The sequence below is a fragment of the Haliaeetus leucocephalus genome, unplaced genomic scaffold (genome assembly GCF_000737465.1).
Source record: "Haliaeetus leucocephalus isolate CR32 unplaced genomic scaffold, Haliaeetus_leucocephalus-4.0 Scaffold176, whole genome shotgun sequence".
Lineage (NCBI taxonomy): Eukaryota > Metazoa > Chordata > Aves > Accipitriformes > Accipitridae > Haliaeetus > Haliaeetus leucocephalus.
This window is the reverse complement of record NW_010972612.1, coordinates 80,124-101,910: the sequence shown is the minus strand read 5'-3', so window position 1 is coordinate 101,910 and position 21,787 is coordinate 80,124. Positions and strand designations below refer to the sequence as shown.

General features: G+C 45.3%; 1 protein-coding gene across 1 annotated transcript in view; it reads left to right on the top strand.

The window, feature by feature from the left end:
* LOC104829778 (phospholipid-transporting ATPase ID-like) overlaps positions 1 to 18,873 on the top strand; it is a 41,194-nt gene extending 22,321 nt beyond the window's left edge. Inside the window, exons 14-26 of the mRNA XM_010564232.1 lie at positions 324 to 439; positions 1,858 to 2,022; positions 4,489 to 4,600; positions 5,680 to 5,785; positions 6,580 to 6,727; positions 9,928 to 10,111; positions 11,605 to 11,828; positions 12,601 to 12,684; positions 13,613 to 13,858; positions 14,721 to 14,859; positions 16,716 to 16,846; positions 18,101 to 18,266; positions 18,680 to 18,873. Of these exons, the coding sequence (XP_010562534.1) occupies positions 324 to 439; positions 1,858 to 2,022; positions 4,489 to 4,600; positions 5,680 to 5,785; positions 6,580 to 6,727; positions 9,928 to 10,111; positions 11,605 to 11,828; positions 12,601 to 12,684; positions 13,613 to 13,858; positions 14,721 to 14,859; positions 16,716 to 16,846; positions 18,101 to 18,266; positions 18,680 to 18,873 (2,015 nt within the window). The remainder of the gene's footprint in view (positions 1 to 323; positions 440 to 1,857; positions 2,023 to 4,488; positions 4,601 to 5,679; positions 5,786 to 6,579; positions 6,728 to 9,927; positions 10,112 to 11,604; positions 11,829 to 12,600; positions 12,685 to 13,612; positions 13,859 to 14,720; positions 14,860 to 16,715; positions 16,847 to 18,100; positions 18,267 to 18,679) is intronic.
* Positions 18,874 to 21,787: the final 2,914 nt, after the last annotated feature.

Below are 21,787 nucleotides of genomic sequence, written 5' to 3'. Positions count from 1 at the left end.
GACCAGTTCCCTAAGAACAAATCGTTCTTGACTTTTGAATGCACGTGTCCTGCCTGAAGTGCTGCCTGTAGGAACCACACAGTTCAACAGAGCATCTGCTCAGACCAATGTAATCTGGGTACAGTTGCCTGTACTGCTACTGCAAAGGTGGAGAGTAGTTGCATTATTTTCTTTTCTAAGCAAAGCTTGTCTTGATTCCTGGGAGTCTGCCAAAACTCAGTGGAGTTCAGACACCTCTAAAAACCTTTGTTTTGATGGAAGTGCTGTGAATCGCAAGTGCATCAATCTGAGATTTGTAGCATTTCTTTTCCTCTTCCTTGCAGTGCGGAGTCCAGAAGGTGACTTGACTTTGTACTGCAAGGGGGCTGACACTATTCTTTATGAACTGCTGCATTCATCCTGTGACTCTCTGAAAGAGGAGACCACAGAACACCTGAATGTAAGTGCTTCCTTCTGCACAACATCTCTGCATTTGACAGTTTCCTTTTCTCCGGGTATAGAAACATACTTTGTGTTAAGACAAAAAACATATTTAAGAAACAGCACCTAAGCACCAATTTTTTTTAATTGTGGAATGGAGAGGGAAATTAATTTATAAAGCCTTAGGTCTCAAATCAGTTGCTTAAGCATGGGCACCAGGTGCCATTTGAACTGCTCCAGGACATCTGGGCATGGATGGCAAATACAATGCAGGACATTCAGAAGACATGTGTTTCTCTGGAGTAGGACTGGAAGTGAGGCAGGATAGGTGAAACACCTGAAATGGCACAACACATCTGTGTTTTGGCAACTAAATTCTATCCAAGTCTGCTGTTACTCTACAATGCATACACCCAATGCATTCAAGCATGCCTTGGATTGGAATAACTCAGGTGATCAGTAAAGGGCCACAGAGCTGCTTACCTTCTTGAATACAATTAAGATCTGCAGTGATTGCGATCCGAGACGTCTCAGTCAGCAGGGACCTCTTCCAGATCATATAGCGGCATATGGACTGGGCACCAAGGAAAATGCATCACTCAAACTTCTGGACTTTTATATTGTTGATGGTGTGCACTGGGAGGTGCTTACTCACATAAGGGGATGTTTTGGCTAATATTTACTCCCCCTTGTGATGCCAGGTCCTGCTGGTATGGTACACAGGACAAGATAACAGCAAGTTTTGCCAGAGGGGCTGTGCAATAGCAAAAACATTTCTGCTCACTGCTGGGGGGAGCTAGAGAAAGTTGCTGGCAAAGGAGAAGGCAGAGTAGAGCTGTGGATGTGGCCTGCTTCTGATTCACCTTTACTTCAAGCCTGAGGGCTTCAGGCTTGTAAAAACTTCAGTTTTTACAAACAGATCTCTCTTATTCCACCAAACACTGATATTCATACTGTCAGTCATACATCTACAGAAAGCACAGTTACAAGGACTGGCTGAGATGTCATGACTGACTGTGCTCATGCTGTGCATTTCAGCCAGCATTTGTACCCTCAAAATATTGAGCCCAGGTCCAAAAGTCAAGGCTGTGTTCTGTGTTTATTTAAGTCTCACTATTCTGAATCTTTTTTTGAGAAGTATGAGCCTAGGAAACAGCTGCCTGGTTAATGTAAAGATTTAGAGCCAGAAAATAGGAAAGCCCTTTTGAATTTGTTCTTTGTAATGACCATGAATGGCAATGATAAAGTGGTCTGAAACTAGTTTTTAAAAAGTACCCCAATATCTGTGGTCTAAAGTGTGATTTTTTTCACCTTTCCTCTGCAGACTTTAGGCAAAAAGTTTTTACAGATAGCTGTTTGCTTTCCAAGGGTCCTTTGTAAGCCCAGGTGAGCAGACCATTCTTCTTTGACCTATTCTGCCTCACCACTGTCTTGCAGGAGTTTGCTGGTGAAGGTCTGAGGACACTCGTGGTGGCCTATAAAAACTTGGATGAAGACTACTTTCAGGACTGGATCAGGCGTCACCATGAAGCAAGCACTGCCTTGGAAGGACGGGAAGATAGATTGTCGGAGTTATATGAAGAGATTGAAAAAGACCTAATGGTTGGTGTTTCAGGGAATCTGGGCCAAGCTCTGGGGGAGGCAGCGAGGATGGTGGTTTGTCAATAAACAGCTCAGTATGGGTTCAGTAAACATTGCTCTGCAAACAGCTCAGTGGGTTGTGTGACAGGAGCGGTTAAGAATATGGCAGTCCTGGGTTTTCACTGGCACCTCCGTCAGGAGCCCGTAACTGCGGTGTCAGCCACCAGTGCAGGGGAATGGTTTTATTTTAACTCACGTGGGTGTCAGAGTAGCTTTCTCGTGATGAAGTGACATACCAGAGCCTGAGGGAGATGACATGGACACAAATATTTCATAGCTATCCTTTGTATGTGCAAATGGCTGATCTATTTATTTTCCTGTCTTTGAAATGGCAGGCAGTGAATAATCCCCAGTGCCCCTCCATTTCAGAGTGTTGTCTTTGTTCTTGCAGCCCTGGGCAGGATGGGGAGATGATGTCCATGAACATGTTTCTGTCAATTTGAAATAGGGCTAAACTGTGATCTTCAAGTCATTCTTCTCTCCCTGAGTGTTGTTACAGCTTTCTGAATGCCCGGGAGGGGGGTCTGCCTGTGTTTTAGAGCCGTGAATAATGAATGAAAAGGATGTGTGGGATCAGAGGGGAAGCAATTCAGCTTTTGCATTGGCAGCAGTGCTTTCCTGAAATCTCAGAAATCCTGGGAGCTGCATGGTTGCTCCTTCCATTAGCTGTACGCTCAGGTTGCCAGCAGGGCCTGGGAACAAGCAAGTGTAAGCCAAGGAGATGCTGACCTCTGGAAGTTGCATAGTCCATGGGGCAGAGCCTACTGCCCTTCTGGGTCTCAACAGAGTAGCGGAAAATGCTGATCCTCCAGTCCAGAGAATACAAATGTGCAAATGCTCTGTGGGCTGTGTTCAAAGCAGGAAAGACAAGGAGCTTTAGGAGGTTAAGGGGCCAGGTGCTTTGCAAGAAAGGGTTATGAAGCTCATGGCCTGAGTAGAGAAAAGGTCATGGGCTCACTGCAGGAAGAAGTGTGGCTCAGAAGAAAACACTGTTTACACCAGACCCTTCTCTGGAGGAGTGACTTTACTTCTCAAAGGTGCTGTGGGAAGGACAGAGGGTGGGTGGGTGTAGGAAAGCCTGGCTTGTGACTGGGAATGAGTGTGAGAGCCAGAATCATCAAGGAAGTAGACGGGTCCTGTGGACGTGTAGAGGACTGCCAAGTACCATAGTCTGGTTGATGGGCAAGAGCAGAAGTCCCTGTGTGTGGCAGGCTCCTGCTAGCGGCCCTCGGGGTGGGTAAGGGTATAAGGACACAAGGGGATGGAACACGGTTAGATTAAGAAAGTAGTAGTAAAAATACTAGCTATCACTGATTGACCTAAAAACTAGGGAAGATCCACGGTAAGGAACGCATCACGACTGTCCCTCCAGCTGCTCTTACACCAGGTCATGGGCAGACAGGCAAAGGCCTGTCAACAATACTGTTGTGCCTTTCTGCAGCTCCAGAAGGACAATGGCTGTGGGGAATGCAAGCCCTTGTTCTCTCTTCCTGGGCACATTTGACATCAGTGTCCATCTTAAGGCTTCCAGCTCAGACTCAGGCTGCCAAGGATGAGCAGGTGCTCCCAGGAGGTGGCTTTGTATGCTACAAGCATTCAAGCTCTCGCTAGCTGGACCAGGGACTACTGCCGTAAAATGTGGATTGTGCACTTCTGAGGACCCTACAGAGAAGTTCCATTAGAGCTTTTGTCTACATTGATAACACTCAAAGCTGATGAATGATGAACATCCCAGGAAGCCAAAAGGGATCTTGGGCTTAAAGCCAACCTCTGAATTTAGTCTCCCAACAGCAGGAGGTAGGTGGTAGCAGATGCTGTCTAAACCTGAGCTAGCAGTGAAACCTTCATCTCCCTTTGACAATAGGTTAAAGCCACCAAGTATCTCCAAAATGCAGAAAAAGCAGTAACTTTAAAATAATGAAGGTTTCTGTCCTGAGCCATCTGTGGTTGTTTAGTTGTGTGACAGTGTGGAGGAGGGGTGGGGACAGGTCTGTTAGGGGCTGGAGAAGGTGTTTAGCAGCCATAGGACAGCTGCTGTACAATATAGCTGGGAGCAAGCTCCACATGAGAGGATGCATATTGAAGTTTGGGGACACGGATCCACAGCTGTCTTTGTCCCTCAGTTAAAGCTCTTTCTGCTGTGAAGGGAACACACGGATGAACACAGACCTATAGGTCTGAAAACACGTTGGCAAATAATTTCATGCATGTTCGTGATCCATGTGAGCCTGGGGGATGAGAGACTAGAACATCTGCTGGATCATGGCTCTACTCTGCACAATAGATTTGCTGAGGAATAATGAAAAACAGTACAACCTTAACCCTGGATTTCATTTGTTTTTGCTTGAGTAATTACCTGGAGGTCTAATGCTTTATCCTTTGCTAGCAATGGGAAGACTTACCAGTTCCCTGCCATTTTCTGTTAAGCTGCTAGGTGCCACAGCGATTGAGGACAAGTTACAAGATGGAGTCCCACAGACAATTGAGACTCTTGCCAAAGCCAACATTAAGATATGGGTTCTCACTGGAGACAAGCAAGGTAACGGGGCTGCAGGGTTGGATGTTTCTGTTCTCTCCCACCGGTGGGATGGTTCTGCTAAGACCCATGTTCTCATTCTTTCTCCTTTGAAAACTGCACAGAAGACAAACTTACAGGGCTTTGCTTCATTGCCAACGAGGCAAAACTCCAGTTATCTGAAGTTAGACCACATAACTGTAGCTAGTGCCTGTTCTTAATTCCTGTCCTGAGGCTGGAGGCAGTGTGAGGGCAGCATCCTTTGTGTTGGAGAGGAGACAATGAGCATCCCATAGTCCCTGTCATATGCTGTGGAAAGGTGTCACTTTAGTCTGGTCGACTGTCCTGGTGAGGAAGGTGGAAAAAATCTTGTCCTGCTTTCCAGGGACTTTAACGCTAAAGTGGTTGTTGGGTCTGTTTCAGTTTGGCCCTGGCATTAATGATCCAGAATAGAAATGGAGGAAACACAGGCTTTTGGAGAAAGCGTTAAGTTGGAAAGAATGGTAAATAGTCTCCAATGAATTCTTTTGGAGAAATAGTAACTTCACTGAAACAATGGTGTTTCAGGGAGGCCAAAAGTGTTTGCAAATAATTTCATCCAAGAAATGAGCAGAGAATTTTTGAGAAAAATGAAACATTTCATTTTGTCATGTTCCAAATGTAATAGTTTTGCTTATGAAATACCACAATAATTTTGTTTTAGAATTTTCTGAAAAATATGTCTTGATATTCTTCTTCAGCACTATGGTTTGGGGCTTTTCTGCGGGGGGAGGGAAAGTTAAAAATCCTGAAAAAATTTTTTTAATCAATGTGACATGTTTTTTGTTGCTCCAAGTATGTTGGCCAAAGGGTGTTTTAAGCTTTTTCATTTTGATAGAGTTATTTTTTTCTGTGGCCTTGTGAAGCTCAGTTAGGGGAGGGAGATTTGCTGCTACATCCATTAATGTGACTCTCCTGGCTCTCTTAAACTGTTGACTCTGAAAGGCTCAGAGCTCTTTTGAGTGAGAAAGAGAGCTTTTGTCATGTGTGTAAAAAGGCCACAGAGGTGGTGGGTGAGTTTGGGGCTGCTAAGATGGGTCATCTTCCTGGTTTATCTTTCCCAGAGACGGCAATGAATATTGGTTACTCCTGCAATTTGCTGAATGATGACATGGAAGATGTTTTCATTATTGAAGGCAGCACACCCGATGACGTACTTAATGAACTGAGGTAATGGCTGAAATATACAGCTTCATTGTTGTGCACTGAGACTACTTGTATTTTGTATTATTCTGCCTTTTTTGCCTGTGGGCTTTGCTTGGTGCAGTTCATTCAGGTACCTTAGATAGGGGCTAGCTGGCTCCCTGGAAGATCCAGCAGCTAAACACAATGTAGAAATCTCCTCTGAGGATAAACTCTGAAGCTTCTTGATCCAAGAGGTCAAATCTATATAAATGTATAAGAAAGCAGAGTCAGGCAGGCAGTATCAGCTGACATTTGACAAGTGATCTGGAGCAACAAAGCCTTTGGCTCCAGGCTGGAGCTATGCTGTTGCTGTACTGCTATTGCCCTTCATCCACATTGCGGTCATTTGTCTGGATACAGTCCTTCTCTACCATTATCTGGAAATCTACCTTCCTCCCTAGCCTTGTCAGTAGACACAAATTCTTAGGTATCGGTGGGAAATGTGAAAGATTTTCATTCCTTTTCTCTTGAAATAGGCAGTTGCCAGACAATATGCACAGAAGACTGGGATGCCCTTTGGGATACTGTCCTTCATGACACTCAGATGATTTGTTTGACTTTAAATAAGCACAAGTTTAGCACACACTTGTTAGAGTTTCAGAAGCATGTGGATCATCTGCACAAACAGCAGCAGCTAAACTATGCATGTTGTAGGGATACAGGGAAAATTGAACTAAACTATCAAAGGGAAGCATCAATTTTTTATTTTCATAGAGTTGATTTAATGAAACATATGTATCTTTACAAACTTTTCATTATTATTCTGGATTTTTTTTTAGGAATGCAAGGAAAAAGATGAAGCCAGACTCCTTTCTGGATAGTGATGAAATCAACATTCAGTTTGAAAAATCTTCAAAAAAGCCAAAACTTATACCTGATGAACAAGCAAATGGGGTGTATGGTCTGGTTATCACCGGCCACAGCCTGGTAAGGAAGGTTCAGAGTCATGTTAGGGCTGTTAGTCATGTTAGTCATGTTGATGTGATAGAGACATACTAAAAGTCTGAAAATGATTTTAAAATTTAGCTCTAGAGGAATGGATTCTTCTTTTTTCTAATTGAAGATTAGGTTCAGTGGCTATCTGAAACATGAAAGGTGATGGGCAAGGTTTCAGAAAACTGGAACAGGGAAGAGTTGGACCGATGTTAGGTGAACAAGAGGGGTAGAGTAGCAGCATAAATTTTCATTTCCAGAAAGGTACTAGGAAAATAATCAGGCAGTTTATAGATGCAGCAAGGAGACAAGAAAACATCAGACATGGGTTTCAGGTATGCCAGGAACATATTCTACTATCTGATAATGGATACATTTAACAGATAGGATATATATCTTATAACTTAACTAATAAATTGCTTGATGCTCTCTCCCATGATGTTCTTCCAAGCAAACTGAAGTAACATGGTCTAGATGAAATTGTTAAGTAACATATGCAAGATTGCTTGGAAATTATGGCTCTTAAGGGCTCACTGTTGATCTAAAACAACAGTTAAGTGGCATCTGCAGGGGGCTATCCCACTTCTATTTGATATTCAGTGTTTGCCTTAACTGCTTAAAAAGAGAGCAGGTAACACCAGGCTGGGAGAAACTGCAGGCATGATGGAGTTCAAGATTAGATTTGAAAACAATTTTAACTAATTGGAGAAATACTTTGGAAAAATGAAGAATGCAATTCAGTAGGAACAAATGCATTGTTCTCCACTTCTACATAATCAACAGCACACATAAAAATCAAAGAAATGTATGTAAGAGCATCATCTGTAAGCCTTGTGAAGGAAGCCTCCTCTTTCATACAGCATCAGTAAAGCCTAAGTTGAAATAATTCCACTTCTTTGGGCCATTTTCTTTGAGAAAATGTAGACCAACTAGAAAGAGTACAAAGAAAACTGTAAGAGTAGTCATGCATGATGTGGAAAGCACATGGAAAAACTGAGAGAGTTAGGATTTCTGAGCCTGGAGAATACCTGTCAGTCTTGGTAATACTTTTCAAATAACAATAGGTAAAAAAACCTAATGGAATTAAACTGAGATAAGAGAGTTTGGGGTGAAATATCTTCCTGGTGAGAACAGTGCAGCACTGGAATAGATTTTCCGTCCTTGGAAATTTTTTAGAACAGGTTAGAGAGAAACACAATTTAGATAGATACATTTCAACCTGTCTGGGAGGAAGGCTTAATCTAGATCAGGTTTATTTGTCTATTGTATTTTGCTTTCCCAGACTGCAGGGGAAGCAGATAGGTAGACATGGAAAGAGCCAGGAGGCACTGCCTTTCGGAGACAAGATACTTCTGTACCCTGTGGTTGCTACCTCTCTTGATGATTAGTCCAGCAAATTTAAATCACAGGTCTATACCAGCCCGGCAAATTACTATCAAAAAAAATCTCATCTTGCTCCATTTTTGGCTTGTGTGCCATGTATACAGACCCTGGACTAGAAGGGACACTTTCAGGCAGTGTCTACATTTTCAAGTGCCATCTCTCCCTCTTTTACACTTGCTCCCTCTTTAACTCCAGGGCCTCGATCCCCTTTAGATCCCCACTGCAAAACAGACGAGCTCTATCAAGTTCTGTGCATCTGCATGGGCAAATCCTCTGACATCGCAGCCGGCCGCAAGCCCCTGTCTGTTCCTACTCCATCCCTTCATTCTGCAGCACAGACCCCAAGTGCTGTGCTATGAAAGCACCCCTGGCAGTGGTGACAAAGCTTTCTTTTTATTCCTGGAAAACCACAGACTCACCCATACCCTGGCAAGGAGATATGTCCCACACAAAGAAATTCAAATCTGTGCTGTGTGGGAGCAGCCAGCCCACAGAGCCTGCAGCAGAGTGGACACAGCCAGTCTCGCCAAGACCATGGCTTTCTCCTGGATGTGGACCACAAGGACAGTGTGGACAAAACTATATGTTATTTATTTATTTCTGTGAATGTAGAGCTTAAACAATGGTAATAGTGCTGATACTGTCCCACTCAAACACAGCATCTCTTCAGTGCTGCATCCCTGTGTGCAGATGGGTGGGATGGCAGCACTGGGGCTATGCACACATCTGGTCTTGCTTAAACAAAGTGAGTGAACAGAAGCACATCACCATCCGTAATGGCATCATCATACTAGTTGATTTGTGTGCAGTACCATTAATATACTATGTGATAACATTTTGCTAGGGCCGTGCAGCGAGGGTGTTGTGGCAAAAGCCATCTCTAACTGCACTGACAGGCCAGTACGAAAGCCAAACCATGAAAAGGTCTCTTGTTGAGCAAGCCTGCTTGCCACTGACAGGAGGGAAGCGGGGGTGCTGATGACTCACAGCACTCTGTTTCAAGAAGAAAGGCTATCTGGGCTAAGGATTGTCTGCCTTACACAGTGCGCTGGCTGTAATGGCTCTGAGAAGGAGACAGCCCTGTAGATTCCTTCCATGCATGTCTACTGAACAGAGCCAAAAAGCATGATTGGAAAGAAATATGGAAAGCTAACATTGCTCCCTCCTCCTCACACAGACCTGGAGGGGTGACCAGACATCCAATTATCTCTGTGTTTCCTCAACAGAAATAACACAGCTGACTGATTTAAAAGGTCAGGACTCAGAGTTGTCTCACCAACTCAAAGTTGTCTTCTCCCTGTCTTTGTGTTTTACTTTGTCATGCCCACCTGAGCTCAGCTTTTTCCATATTTTTTTTTAATTAAGTACTCCCAAATTGAAGTTGCTTCTATTTATACCACAGATCTCCCAGAGCTTAAAAAATAAACCAAGAGGGATGAGCAGAGACTCTCTCGCATGGAGATACGCAAGGTTGTCTCAGGCCCAGCAGTAGCTTCATTAATTTAGCACTCCTGTTGTTTGACATTTCTGCCGCGCTGTCAGGTTACACCAGCCGGAGCAGCTGTTGTGCAAATCCAGCTGTGGTGCATCCAAGGTGCCAGCTCGTAGGTGTACGCTGCGCGGCATGATGGTGTGCGGCGTGGATGCTCCCTGCGACCGAACAGGCGGATTCACTTGGGGTATCTCATACCTTCCTTCTGCCGAATGGAAGAGCTAGCTCAGTTCTCATTTCCTTCCCGCCGCGTCCTCTCTGTCAGGCGACGAGCTGCTGCTAGTCTGACCTGAACACCTCCTTTGCTCCTTCTTTTCAGGCTTACGCGCTGGAAGGGAATCTGGAGCTGGAGCTGGTGAGAACCGCCTGCATGTGCAAAGTGGTGATCTGCTGCCGGGTGACTCCGCTGCAGAAGGCCCAGGTGGTGGAGCTGGTGAAGAAGTACAAGAAGGCTGTGACGCTGGCGATCGGAGACGGCGCCAACGACGTCAGCATGATCAAGAGTGAGTGATGGCTGACAGCCCGCGTGCTCTAGCAAACTGACTCGCTGACGTATTTGCTATCCGAGGTGGCCTAGCAGCTGGAACACGTATCTGAGTGCCTTCTGGACCACCCGCTTTGTGGCACCAAGTGGCCGCGTCCCAAGTTTTGGCAGGTTTCTACAGAGCACTGTCACTATAGGCTACTCGTGTCTCCTGCCTTCCAGGACACACAGGAGGGCCCTTTGCTGTGCTCCCAACACCAGGATCGCAGGAAGCTAAGGCTGCACTTACTGTTTCTGCCTTAGAATAGACAAGAGCCCACCGGGGCTGTGACATGTCCCCCTGTGCGTCAGCGTGGTCACCATCACATGGGCAATACAAAGAACAAACAAGTTTGTTTCAGAGAGGGCCTGTCTGCAATGCGGAAAGAAAATCTTCATGCCTGTAAATAGTCTGTATAATGTTACATGATTTTTTTTAGCGTTTCCATGAGGTAGTGCCATTTGTCAATTACCTCCCTAGAGTTATAATTCATGGGCTTTTAGACCCCTTTGTCCTTGAGCATCATTTGTTGCTGCATTACCTCAGTGAATTTATGAAAAAAATCCCCTAACTAGGTATAATTAAATTAAGATTATTCAGAAGGGCCTATTGCTAATCTTCCTCGTGCTAATTTGCAAGAATTTATTAACTGGAGCCTTTCAATTAAGAAAGAAAAGGCTAACTGGGAGCTTCAAGGGAGATAAGTCAGGCAGTCAGTAAAGAAAAGTTGAAGTGTACATGATAATTAGAAACTAACCCACTCCCCCCATGAGAGGGTTGGGACTGTGGGATTTTATCAATTCACTGTTCCATGGAAACCTCTGAATCTAACAAACCTCCAGCCATCGAGATTGTTCTCATTAGTTAAAGCTGCATAATTAGCTGTCACATTAAACTTATGTCCATGTTTAATAAACCCAAGTTACTATTAAAAAAAGACGTGAATCTTCTATGTAATTATTTGATTGAACTAATAAAGCCCAGGAAATGTAAAAAGGCTACAGTCTGCCTTGTAGCACTATGTCTGAGAAATCTGTAAGGGGTTTGAAGATTTTGCTTGTCTGGAGTGATGTTTTAAGGCTGCTGGAAGGACATACATGCATGTAAATGTAAGTCCCATGTCAATATAAATTAAAGTGATTTTTTCATAACAGCAGCTGTTATGAACAACAGCATTTATACTGTTGGAAAATGTTCAGAAAGAAAACATGAATTGTCACTGAGGGTAATTTCATTCAAACAATAAAAGGCCAGTTACTGGAAATGTGTCACCACAGCCAAAATCATAAAGCTGCTGAAACAATTAGTGCCCAAAAGTTTTTGGTTTTCTTTTTTTAAATAACTTTACATATGATTTTTTATGAAGGCCGAGAGGGAATTAACACAGTGTCCTCATGCAGGGAGCTCATTTAAAAAATGGGGTAATCAAAACTCTCAGTGTAATGACGTGATCAATAACCTTCTTGTTGCAGCTGCCCATATTGGGGTTGGTATCAGCGGCCAGGAGGGGATGCAGGCAGTCTTGTCCAGTGACTTCTCCTTTGCACAGTTCCGTTACCTGCAGCGCCTGCTCTTGGTCCATGGCCGGTGGTCCTACATCCGCATGTGCAAGTTCCTCAAATACTTCTTCTATAAGAATTTTGCCTTCACGTTAGTGCATTTCTGGTATGGCTTCTTCTCTGGCTTCTCAGCACAGGTAGGTCCAGCTTCTGTTTTCTCATGGTCATGTGTAGCATTTTCAAGCAGAGTATCTGGAAACATTTTAAAAGGAAATAAACTAAGCCATTCCCCCCACTTCACTGAATGGCACACCGGTCTGTCTTCTTCAGCGGTATGAGTATAAAGCAGATATTGTTGCCTTCGTTGTGCTGCTGGTAGAGGACAGATGCCTGAGGACATTTAGGTGCATTATGAAGCACACAGATCCCTCGTGGGATTTTCAAAAGTGTTCGAATTGACTACAGCCATCAAACGAGGATACAGCTTACACAGAGGTCTGAACAGTTTGGTGCAGATCTAAGACCTGTGCTTGCCCTGTTAGCACATTGGAAGCAGTTTAACCCCAGTTGTGCTTCAGCAGCTTGGGAGAGGAGCATATCACCTGCAGCAAAAAATCGGGGGGGCTGAGGGTGCAGGGGTGCAGGCAGGGTGGTCACCATCCGCCCCTGCCCACTGGCTGCCTGGAGTGGGGTGGGGGGGTGATGGTGGTGGGGTGGATCCTGCTCTGGCTGTGGCCAGCAGTGGATGCTGAGCAAACAGGGCTAGCGTAATGTCATCCTTCCCCCATGTATTCCCACAGCTTATGGTGATGAGCTGTTTAGGGCTGCTGAGCTTGAGTCACCTTACACGTTTGGTCTCAGTAGTATCTCAAACCAAGATGTTCCAGCATTTAACTGTGTATGCTTTCAAAGCGGTGGAAAAGGCAGCCTTTTGCCAACTTCATGCTCTGTTGTTTGGGTTTTTTTCAGACTGTCTATGATGAGTGGTTCATTACGCTTTACAATTTGGTGTATACCTCCCTCCCAGTGCTTGGAATGAGCCTCTTCGATCAGGTACTGTTTCTAACACCACTTGGATTTTTTTATAGGGGTTTTATCTCCAGGCTCTTTGAGCTGATTCCATGAAGCAAAAGCAGCTGACTTTTTGGCTAGCTGTTGTGGTAGCCCCTGAAACAGTTTCCTGCCAGTGAGACCTGAGAGCACAAAAAAGGACGGACCAGGGAGGAGATTATCCTGATTTGGCCAGTCGGTTACAGTGTGTGATGAGACTTTTGGGCTAGGCTGTTGATTACAGTAAAAGCTGCCATTGCAACACTCCCCTGAAGTAGTCGTATCTTAGTAGCTGTGTTCCTGAAGCCTGAACTTTTTAACAACCACACAAAACAATGAATGAACTAGTTCTCTGAAACCAGGTGTTCCAGGTTCAGCCTTTCTAGTGGAAGTCTTTCTGCAGTAATTTCAGATAGATACACATTTCTACCTCATTATTACCTCAATATTACATATTACAGTATTTGGCAAGACACAGGTGCAGTAAAGCTCTTCCTATATGCCATTTACAAGTTAAATAAGTAGGAACTTGCTACACTGCAGTGGTTCACAGTGTTCAGCTCTGGATGCTTAGGGGACCCAAGTCAGCCAGCCTTGCCTGTTTGTGGACCCAGGGAAGGTATTTTCTATCCCTTAGCTTCCAGGCAACTCTCTGGAGGGCAGACCATGCAGTCTGCTTAAGTTGAAGCGTACCTTCATTTTTTTTGCAGCACTTATCAGTTTTCTCAGCACAAGAAAGGTGAAATTCAACATGGAAAATATGTTTAGGTGACCTTGGGGTGTGGCATGCTACTCAGCACAACTGACTGAATTGTGTGCTAAGCCTTTTCTCATAGAAATGCATGGCACAGGGACATGGCGACCCTAAGTGGTCTTGTGTGGTTGGTTGGGCAGGTGCCAGCAAATCTGACCATCTCATCTCTACTTTCAGGATGTGGATGATCGTTGGAGCATGCTATTTCCTCAGCTATATGTGCCTGGCCAGCAGAACCTGTATTTTAACAAAATAGTGTTTGTCAAGTGCATGATGCAAGGGATCTACAGTTCCCTCATTCTCTTCTTCATCCCCTATGGGGCCATGTACAATACAGTGAGAAGTGATGGGAAGGCCATTGCTGACTACCAGTCCTTTGCACTGATGGCCCAGACCTGCTTACTGATTGTGGTGTCTGTACAGGTAAGGCATCCCAGGTAATATTTTTAGGAATTAGTTGTTGTTTTATGAAGGCAGCATCTGGAGGGCCACTTGGGATCTTGATAGCATTGTATTTGCTGCTGCATCTTGCATTCTTGCAAAAAAAAAAGTCTCTTGACACCAGATTACTCTCCTCAGTTCAACAGAACAACAGATTTGTATGTTATGAAAGAGCAAGGTGACAGGAAAGCAAAGTTTTTGCCTTGGGAAGTTTGCAGTCATAACAGACAAAACAGTTAAGGCTGGGAATAGAGAAGGACTCATTCCAGTTTTATGGGACAGGTTTGAAGCACAGGACTGTCTATCTGCTGTCAAGCAGTTATTTATAGGGCCTCCATTATGGGGCTGTCTCTGTAGCCTGGCCCCATGCATGATGCAGATGCTAGGCCTGCACTTGCTGGGAGAAGTAGCTAAGACTTGGTGGTACAAAATTCAGATGGTACTAGCAGGATGAGAGAAACTTCTTAAGAGAAAACCAATCAACCACACCTCCCTAGATAATTGATTCTGCTGTCTGGGTCTTGTAGGCTCCTTCTCCTAACTTGCAATGCTAGATCACAGCTTGGGGGTGGGGACATAAGCATGGCTCATTTGAACTTAGTATTCTGTCTCCAGTACTGGCCACTGGTGAATGCTTGAGAAGAGGGCAAGAACAGGGCAAACATATTAATGCTGCCTTGAATGGTCTCCCAGCATCCTATGATCTGTGGCTTGGTATTTCCTGAGACCTGAATGAATAACAGTCTCAGGGGCAGGTGTACAAAGCAGAGGACAAGCTGTGTTCAGCACAGATCTGCTAAATAATTAAGGCACTGACAATAGCTGTATTGCTCCATTCTTTCAGATTGGCTTGGACACCTCTTACTGGACAGTTGTGAACCAGTTCTTCATCTGGGGCAGCCTTTCCGTTTATTTTGCTATCACCTTCACCATGTACAGTGATGGCATGTACCTGATCTTCACAGCCTCTTTTCCCTTCATTGGTAAGCCCTGGGACAAATCTGGATTGCACTCAAAATGGGCATACTGTGGGGCTTAAATCTGTCAAGTATTTCTAGTACATGTTATTGCCTCTCTAGAGGCAGTAACAGTGTATTGATTGCTTTTTCTACAAGAAATGCCAGGGTATTTCTGAGGGCTGCTGGGAATGCTTATTTTGAATCTCATCCATCGAAGCGAACGTGTGCCACGTTCATAAGAACGCACATTCACATGCAGCCACAGGAATGGTCCTTTAAATAAATCTACTGAGCTCGCTGGAATGCTGTTCTTTTATATTCTGTTTCCAGGTGTCCAATTCTTACAGATATCTAGGAGTGTTTTGTTTGCAGAAGGATGCATGTTCTTTTGTAAATAGCTTAACATATTGTTATAGGAAAGCATAGAAGTACAACATCCAGTTAGACATGAGAAAAATGTCATGTGATTATGATGAGCCTTCAGCCAGGTTAAATGGCAAATTCCCAGCAAAAAAAATTCCAGAGATGACCAGGTCTTTGGAGTTACTCTACATAACAGATTCCTGAGCATATGCAAAAAGTGAAGGATAACATAAAGAGGAGTCCATCTCCTGAGACTTTAACCAGGAGGAAGATAAAAGCTTAGCAAAGTAATTTAGATGTTTTTAATAGCTTTGTGCATCCGTAGCCAATATTAATACAGCATTGTTATGAAACTCTACTTCTGAAATCCCAACACTTTTCGTTTCAAGCCTCAGTTTGGTGTATTAATCAATGCCTTTATTTCTTGATGAATTGTTAAGCCAAGACTTGTTCTGCCCATCTTCACTTCAATACCAAGGTGCTTGGCCATTTTAGAAATATCTGAGATGCAGGTCAGTGGTTGCAACATATTTTCCATGCAGATGGTCACATCCACTGTAAGATGGCTTTTAGTATCAAATGCTGAGTGAGAGAAGAGTGTCTGTTCAATTTCCAAAGACAGGTGGTAACTCACTTGCCAGGGATATCTCTATCTGCTGCTCTGTTGGTACTACGTCGGTCAAATTAGCCATAATGCTGAGGGCCACTTAAAAAGGTCTCAGTCTGAAACCATTTTTAAGGAAAGCGTTTCTAGTCTGGACTCAGACAACTTGTTTACTTTAATTTCAGTGGAGTTGTATTACAGCAGAATTGGGCCATCTGAAAAGAAAACATTCAGCAACTTTACTGCCAACAACAGCATCATTAAGCCCTGTAATGAGGGTTTTGCAGACTGTTTGTTCTATCTTACATTCCTTCAGTTTTGGAGGAGCCAGAAGTGAGCACTTTGGTTTAAAAGAAGGTGGCAGTGTTACGCTAGCACATGGCAGTTGCTCTGCCAATACACCCATCAGGCTATGTTGTCCGTGCAAACACCCAGAGCAACACATGCTCCTCTAGTAAAGGGCTGTGATCCTACTGTCTGCTGGGCAGAGTCAGTACTCCATGTGCTTCAGGAAATGGTGCTGGTAAGAAAATTCCTCCTTTTGCACGAGAGTTCTGGCAAAAGATGAGAGGGCTGGACTGCTGCTGAAGAAGATGTCCTGAACATTTATACTAATCCTTTGCAGTGATTTGACTCTTTGTAAAGAGATGAGGCATTCGCTCTGACATCCTTGTCTCCCTGAGTTATTGCTGCCGTTGTGTCTGGACGTTGCATTTTTCTTTACTCATCCCAGACAGTGGTATTGGTATTGCTGTCCTCTCTACAGCAAGTTGATTTCACTGTTGGAGATGGTGTCTGCTTTGTATTTTGGTCTGTTTGCCAAGTGCTTCGGAATCACAGAGAGTGAAATGTACAGGTGAATGATGGTGAGAGATGCTGCCGTTACGGTTTTAATCATGCTTTTGTTTTTCAGGTACAGCTCGAAACACTCTCAGCCAACCAAATGTGTGGCTAGCTATCTTCCTCAGCATCACCCTCTGTGTGCTGCCTGTAGTTGGCTTTCAATTCCTGAAGGCTCAGTTAAAGCCAACTCCCAGCGATAAAGTAAGGAGATACCTTATTGAACCAGAAATACTGCTTACTACCACTTAAGCTTACCGTGGAGCCATATTGCATGGGCTTGGCATTGCTCAGAGCATACGTCCCTGTAGGTGCAAGTGCTGCCATCCATCTGTCCCTTGGTCCCTTGAGAAGGAGGACTGAAGTTGGGTTTTGGCACAGTTCAAACCATCTGCAGCTGGGGCCAAGGCTGAGATTATTTAGATGTAGATTAGACTGCACTGGAGCAAGAAAGCTGCACTATTGTTAGGTGCAGGGTTTAAGTACTGTGGCTCAGTGGCAAAGAAACGGCGGATTCCTCCTGCCCCGCTGCTGTACAGTTTTTAGCCTGGCAGTCCGCAGACCTTCACCCTCCACTCAGGCGTACGTGTTTGCTGGGGATATTTTTACTTCGTTTGTAGCCAAAGGTTATACACCCCCTCTGAAACCAGCTGCCCTCCCATCCCCAGGAATACGAAGATAAGGCCACTTGGGCAAGGAGAGGCTGGGAGAGGTGGAGGGGGCAGAAAGTGCACAGCTCACCGCAGCCCATGGGCTCCTCCAGAACACCAGCATAAACACAGCTCCCCGGGCTCTCTTTCAAAGAGGAGCATCTGCTAAATGCTGCTGCCACCTGGTGCTCCCTTCCTCTTCCTGCACTGAGCTGCGAGAAACGAGTGTCTGTGAGCGCAGCCCCAGGGGCATGCACCTCAGTGCTCCTCAGGGGAGCCCTGATCATCCTTGGGATGTCTGTCAAGCTCCCTAGGTGCTCCAGGACTGATGGAGAATGAGCGAAGGGGAATTCTCAGCCCTTGCAGAGGGGGTAGGTGGGTGCTAGAGATGACTGCTAGGATGCAAGGTCCTCAGGACACAGAAGCAGTTCAGGTGTGTAAAAATGAGCTGAGTTTACCCTTCAGTTGATTAGAAGTCTGACACAGCTGTGGCCCAGAATCCCAGCCTCAGTGCTTAGGTTGAGCATCTCTCTAATGCAAAATCACTTTATTTTTCTAGCTCCTCTGAGAAGTGAGTTGTCAGGGGAGAGGAGTGTTTGGATTTCCTGCTGTACAGATATCGCCACTTGGCAGTATGAGAGGAACTTAAATACAGGCCTGATGCTTAGAGAGGCCAGTACCTACAGCTGCCACTGTCCCAAGCAGGAATGACAGCGATCCAGTGGCTGGGGATTCTGCTGAGCTGCTGGCACTCAGTACTGGCCTCCTGCCTTTGACAGCCCCTTTCTGAAAAGATGCTTGTCCACAGATGATCTCGGTGGCCCCATGGGAGCAGAGAGCCCACTACCTACAAATAAAGTGCATTGTTTCATTCCCTTCTGCCAAGGAATATGAGAATCTGTTGATCACCATTCTCATCACAACAAGCTTTTACATACTGGAGATCCCCTTTAGTAGTCTGTTTTCTAGATTAAGTAAGCCAATTTTTAAATGTTTCCTCATTTGTTTTCTGGACTTCTGTCTATTGTTGAGATGACTTCCACATTTTGGGTTATTTGACTGAAGCGCCTAAAAGAGCTGAGATGCCCCAACTAAGGCATCACAGAGCTGTGAGGAACAATACAGTGAAATCATGCCCTCCCCTCACCTACAGATGACACTCCCATTAACCCCTTTTAGAATAAGGTTGCATTTTCCTTGTAGGAGGCTGCCAACCTATGCTACCAGTTCAGTTCCTGCTCTGCAACCCCTCCTGCCACCCCCCTGTTTTATCAATAATTTTTGGCTTTGGACCCCTGCTTCTGTCTCCCTTTCTTTGCTTCTCTTTTACTGTCCTTGTGAATAATGATGCACTTCCCACTTCTTCCATCTTGTTTTCTGATTTCAGGTCCTGCTCAAGATCAAAGAAGCCAAAAAGCGTCCACCTCCACCATCACCCAAGAGACGCCTGCGTCGGACCAGCACCCGCCGCTCCGGCTACGCTTTCTCCCATCAGCACGGCTTTGGAGCACTCATTATGTCTGGGAGAAATATGCGGCCAAAATCACCTTTTGCCACGACAGGAACATTTTCACCAAATAGTGACAAACATAAACACAAAGGACTGTAAAAAAAAAAAAAAAAAGAGAGAGAGACAAAAAAACAACAACAAAGCAAACCAAAGTAAAGGGCTGTCAGGAGAGGAGGCTGTGCTCCCTGCAAAGCACCAAGCCAGTGGCTGCCCAGATCTCTGCCCTCTGGGCTACCAAATCAAGGACTTGGGTGTCTTTCCTTTCACCCATGTGCATGCTCTGACTTCAGCTGCTCTTTCAAAGAGGTGTGCTGCTGCCAGGGAAGGTGGGCAGGGTGAATTAGAGCTGGTGTATGATATCCCAGAGGACCTCCCTGGAACAAGAGAGAACATGCTGCGGGAGGCATCTCCGCTCCCTGAGGTTGTTCGTAACGCTGGGGTTTTTTTCCCTCCCTTTAACTACATACCTCAGAGCAAAGAGAAGTCCAGGCTGAGGAAAAGGCTGAATTGGTGATGTCTTTCTCATTCGCATGCCTTTTATTTCTGTCATGAGTCCACTCTGGGCCGTATTACTGGGGTGACAGTATTGACCCCAGGTGTGCCTTCGGTCCAGCCACACAACCCCCAAATCCCCAATCTTTGTAATATGTGTAATTCTGTAGCCTTTTGACTGTACACAGGCACTTTGGAAGGAATGAGTTGGAAATAACCTCCTTCCAAACTAATGGTTAATCCAGTTTCACAAGAGGTGGCCAGTGCCCAAACACCGCCTTCTTCCTGCATCTGCAGTCGGGAAGTGCTGCAAGCTCAGAGAAACCCTTAGCTGGTCAAGGGACAAGGACTTGACATTCATCAGCCTGCTCTGTTCTATCTGCATTGCAAATCTGCTCTTGTAAAAGATCATTGTTGTCAGAGCCCTCTCAGGTTTTGTAGCTAGGCACCAGCCATTTCATTTAGACTTAAAATAAAAGGGCAGAAGAAGCTTAAGCTCCCATACAGATCAAGCCGTAAAATCTGGCCCTGAGAAGCCCATCTCATGGTTAGGGCTCATCTGACCTGCCAGCACCAGGTGTCTCTCCCACCATAACAGACCGAGGCACACCCACATCTGACTTGATGGAGATCACACAAGCAGTATGAGAGGCAGAGATGCTATTTCACGACTAGCGCAGGGTGTCCTGCCCTTTACTCCACCAGTGCTGTTGCTCAGTGTAAGGGATGAAGCATGACCTGGTGGCTCCCTCACCCTCCCTGAGGGATGGTGTGGTCAGGTTTCAGAGGAATTTAGTGAGGGCTCAGGAGCTTCTGCAGAATTTCTCTGTGCTGGCTAATATTTTGTTTGGGAAGAGTTCATCTGTCAACCATGAGCTGCAGAGAGCTGAAAATCCTATCAGTCTGACTGCCAGCAGAGGGACCTAAGATGCACAGACGCAGCCGAAGACATGGTGATCCTGAGGGACTGGGATTTGCTCACTGTTTTGTTAGACCAGCTCCATAATCAGCGGGGTTACTGGGTAGAAGGCCAGCGTGGCAGCATCAGAGTCTGTCCTGCCAGTACTGCTGAGCTGTCTAAATGGTGCTTTTTTGTGCAGCGGACTGAGCAGTGTTGGCTGTTTCATTTTTTTCAGCTCCTTTATACAAATTTAGACTCCTTCCTTTTTTTTAATTGGATTTTTTTTGCACAGTAACCATCTGGTATTTGTTGGGAGCTCTCTGACTTCAGTCTCTGAGCTATCTGTGGAGGCAATGTATGATGGCAACAGGGCAGCCATGTCCCCATTTCATCTGGTCTGTGTATACCACCTTGCTGCCTGTGATCCCAGTTTCAGCAGTTACTGTGCAAGATTGTTTAAGCTCTAATAAAAGGTTTCATCTCCCTGGGTTTAACTCGGCACAGAGAAGAACTGTCTGTTGCACCTGCTGCTTTGGGAGGCTTGTTGCAAACTGTGCTATTAAATTTCAGAATGGCCAGTGCAAAAGTAGAGCTGGGACAGGATCCAGACTTCAGCAGCCAGGAGATGCTTGCTAGGGAAGGAGCAAATTCTAATCTGCTGATCTCCCCTGCAAGGAGATACTTAAGTAAAGTGAGAGCCTGCACACTGACTGAGGAACCGCTGTGATATTTAGTGCTTGTCACAGCCCTTTGATTTACCATTCACTTTGCAGAGACAATCATGGCTTTCTGGTGAGGATTATGTCTTTCACAGCTTCTCTGGGGCTAGAGGGAAAAGAATTTATGCAGGTAAGCAGACATCCCCACACTACCCAGACTGGTCTGTGGACCTACAGTCCTGTCAAAGCTGGTTCCTAGCATGTAATGCAGCAGGATATAATGCAGAGCAGCAGAGACGCAGACCTTTTGCTGACAGAGCAAGGCCACTCTGAGACTGTGTCACTCTTCTCATATGGTTTATGTGCAAAGCACTCACCTTCTGGCTGAAGGGGATTTGCAAATGCTGCATAGCATGTGCAGGGGATAATAGAGCTGTTGGTGAACTTGCACCAGATACAAATATTTCAGTGGTTTGACAAGATCAGCATTTGAAATGTATCAGCTGGCAGTGATGTCTGTCCTACATCACTCCTGATTTTGTAATTTTTTTTTTTAAATAAAAAGACAATATTGGGATGACCAATTCCTTGCCAGTCTGCTAGTTGATCAAAGGAGTTTATAACCAGATGTGTATGTCATTCCTGGGCCTTCTAAAGCGGGAGGACGGTCTGTGGGCAGATGGATCTGAGGTGATAGCCCTTTTCATACCCTATCCCGATTTGGGAGACAATCAAATTCCCGAACTTTGGATGCAGCAGGGATATTTTTACTAAGAAACTTAAGAGGAAACGCCAGACATCCTTAGAAGGAGGACGCCAACTCCCGGGGCGGGGGGAGCGGGCGGGCAGCGCCGAGATCCCGCCCCGCGCCCGGCTGTAAACAGAGGAGCGGAGCGGAGCCGGAGGCTGGTAAGGGGCGGCGGCGGGGGCGGC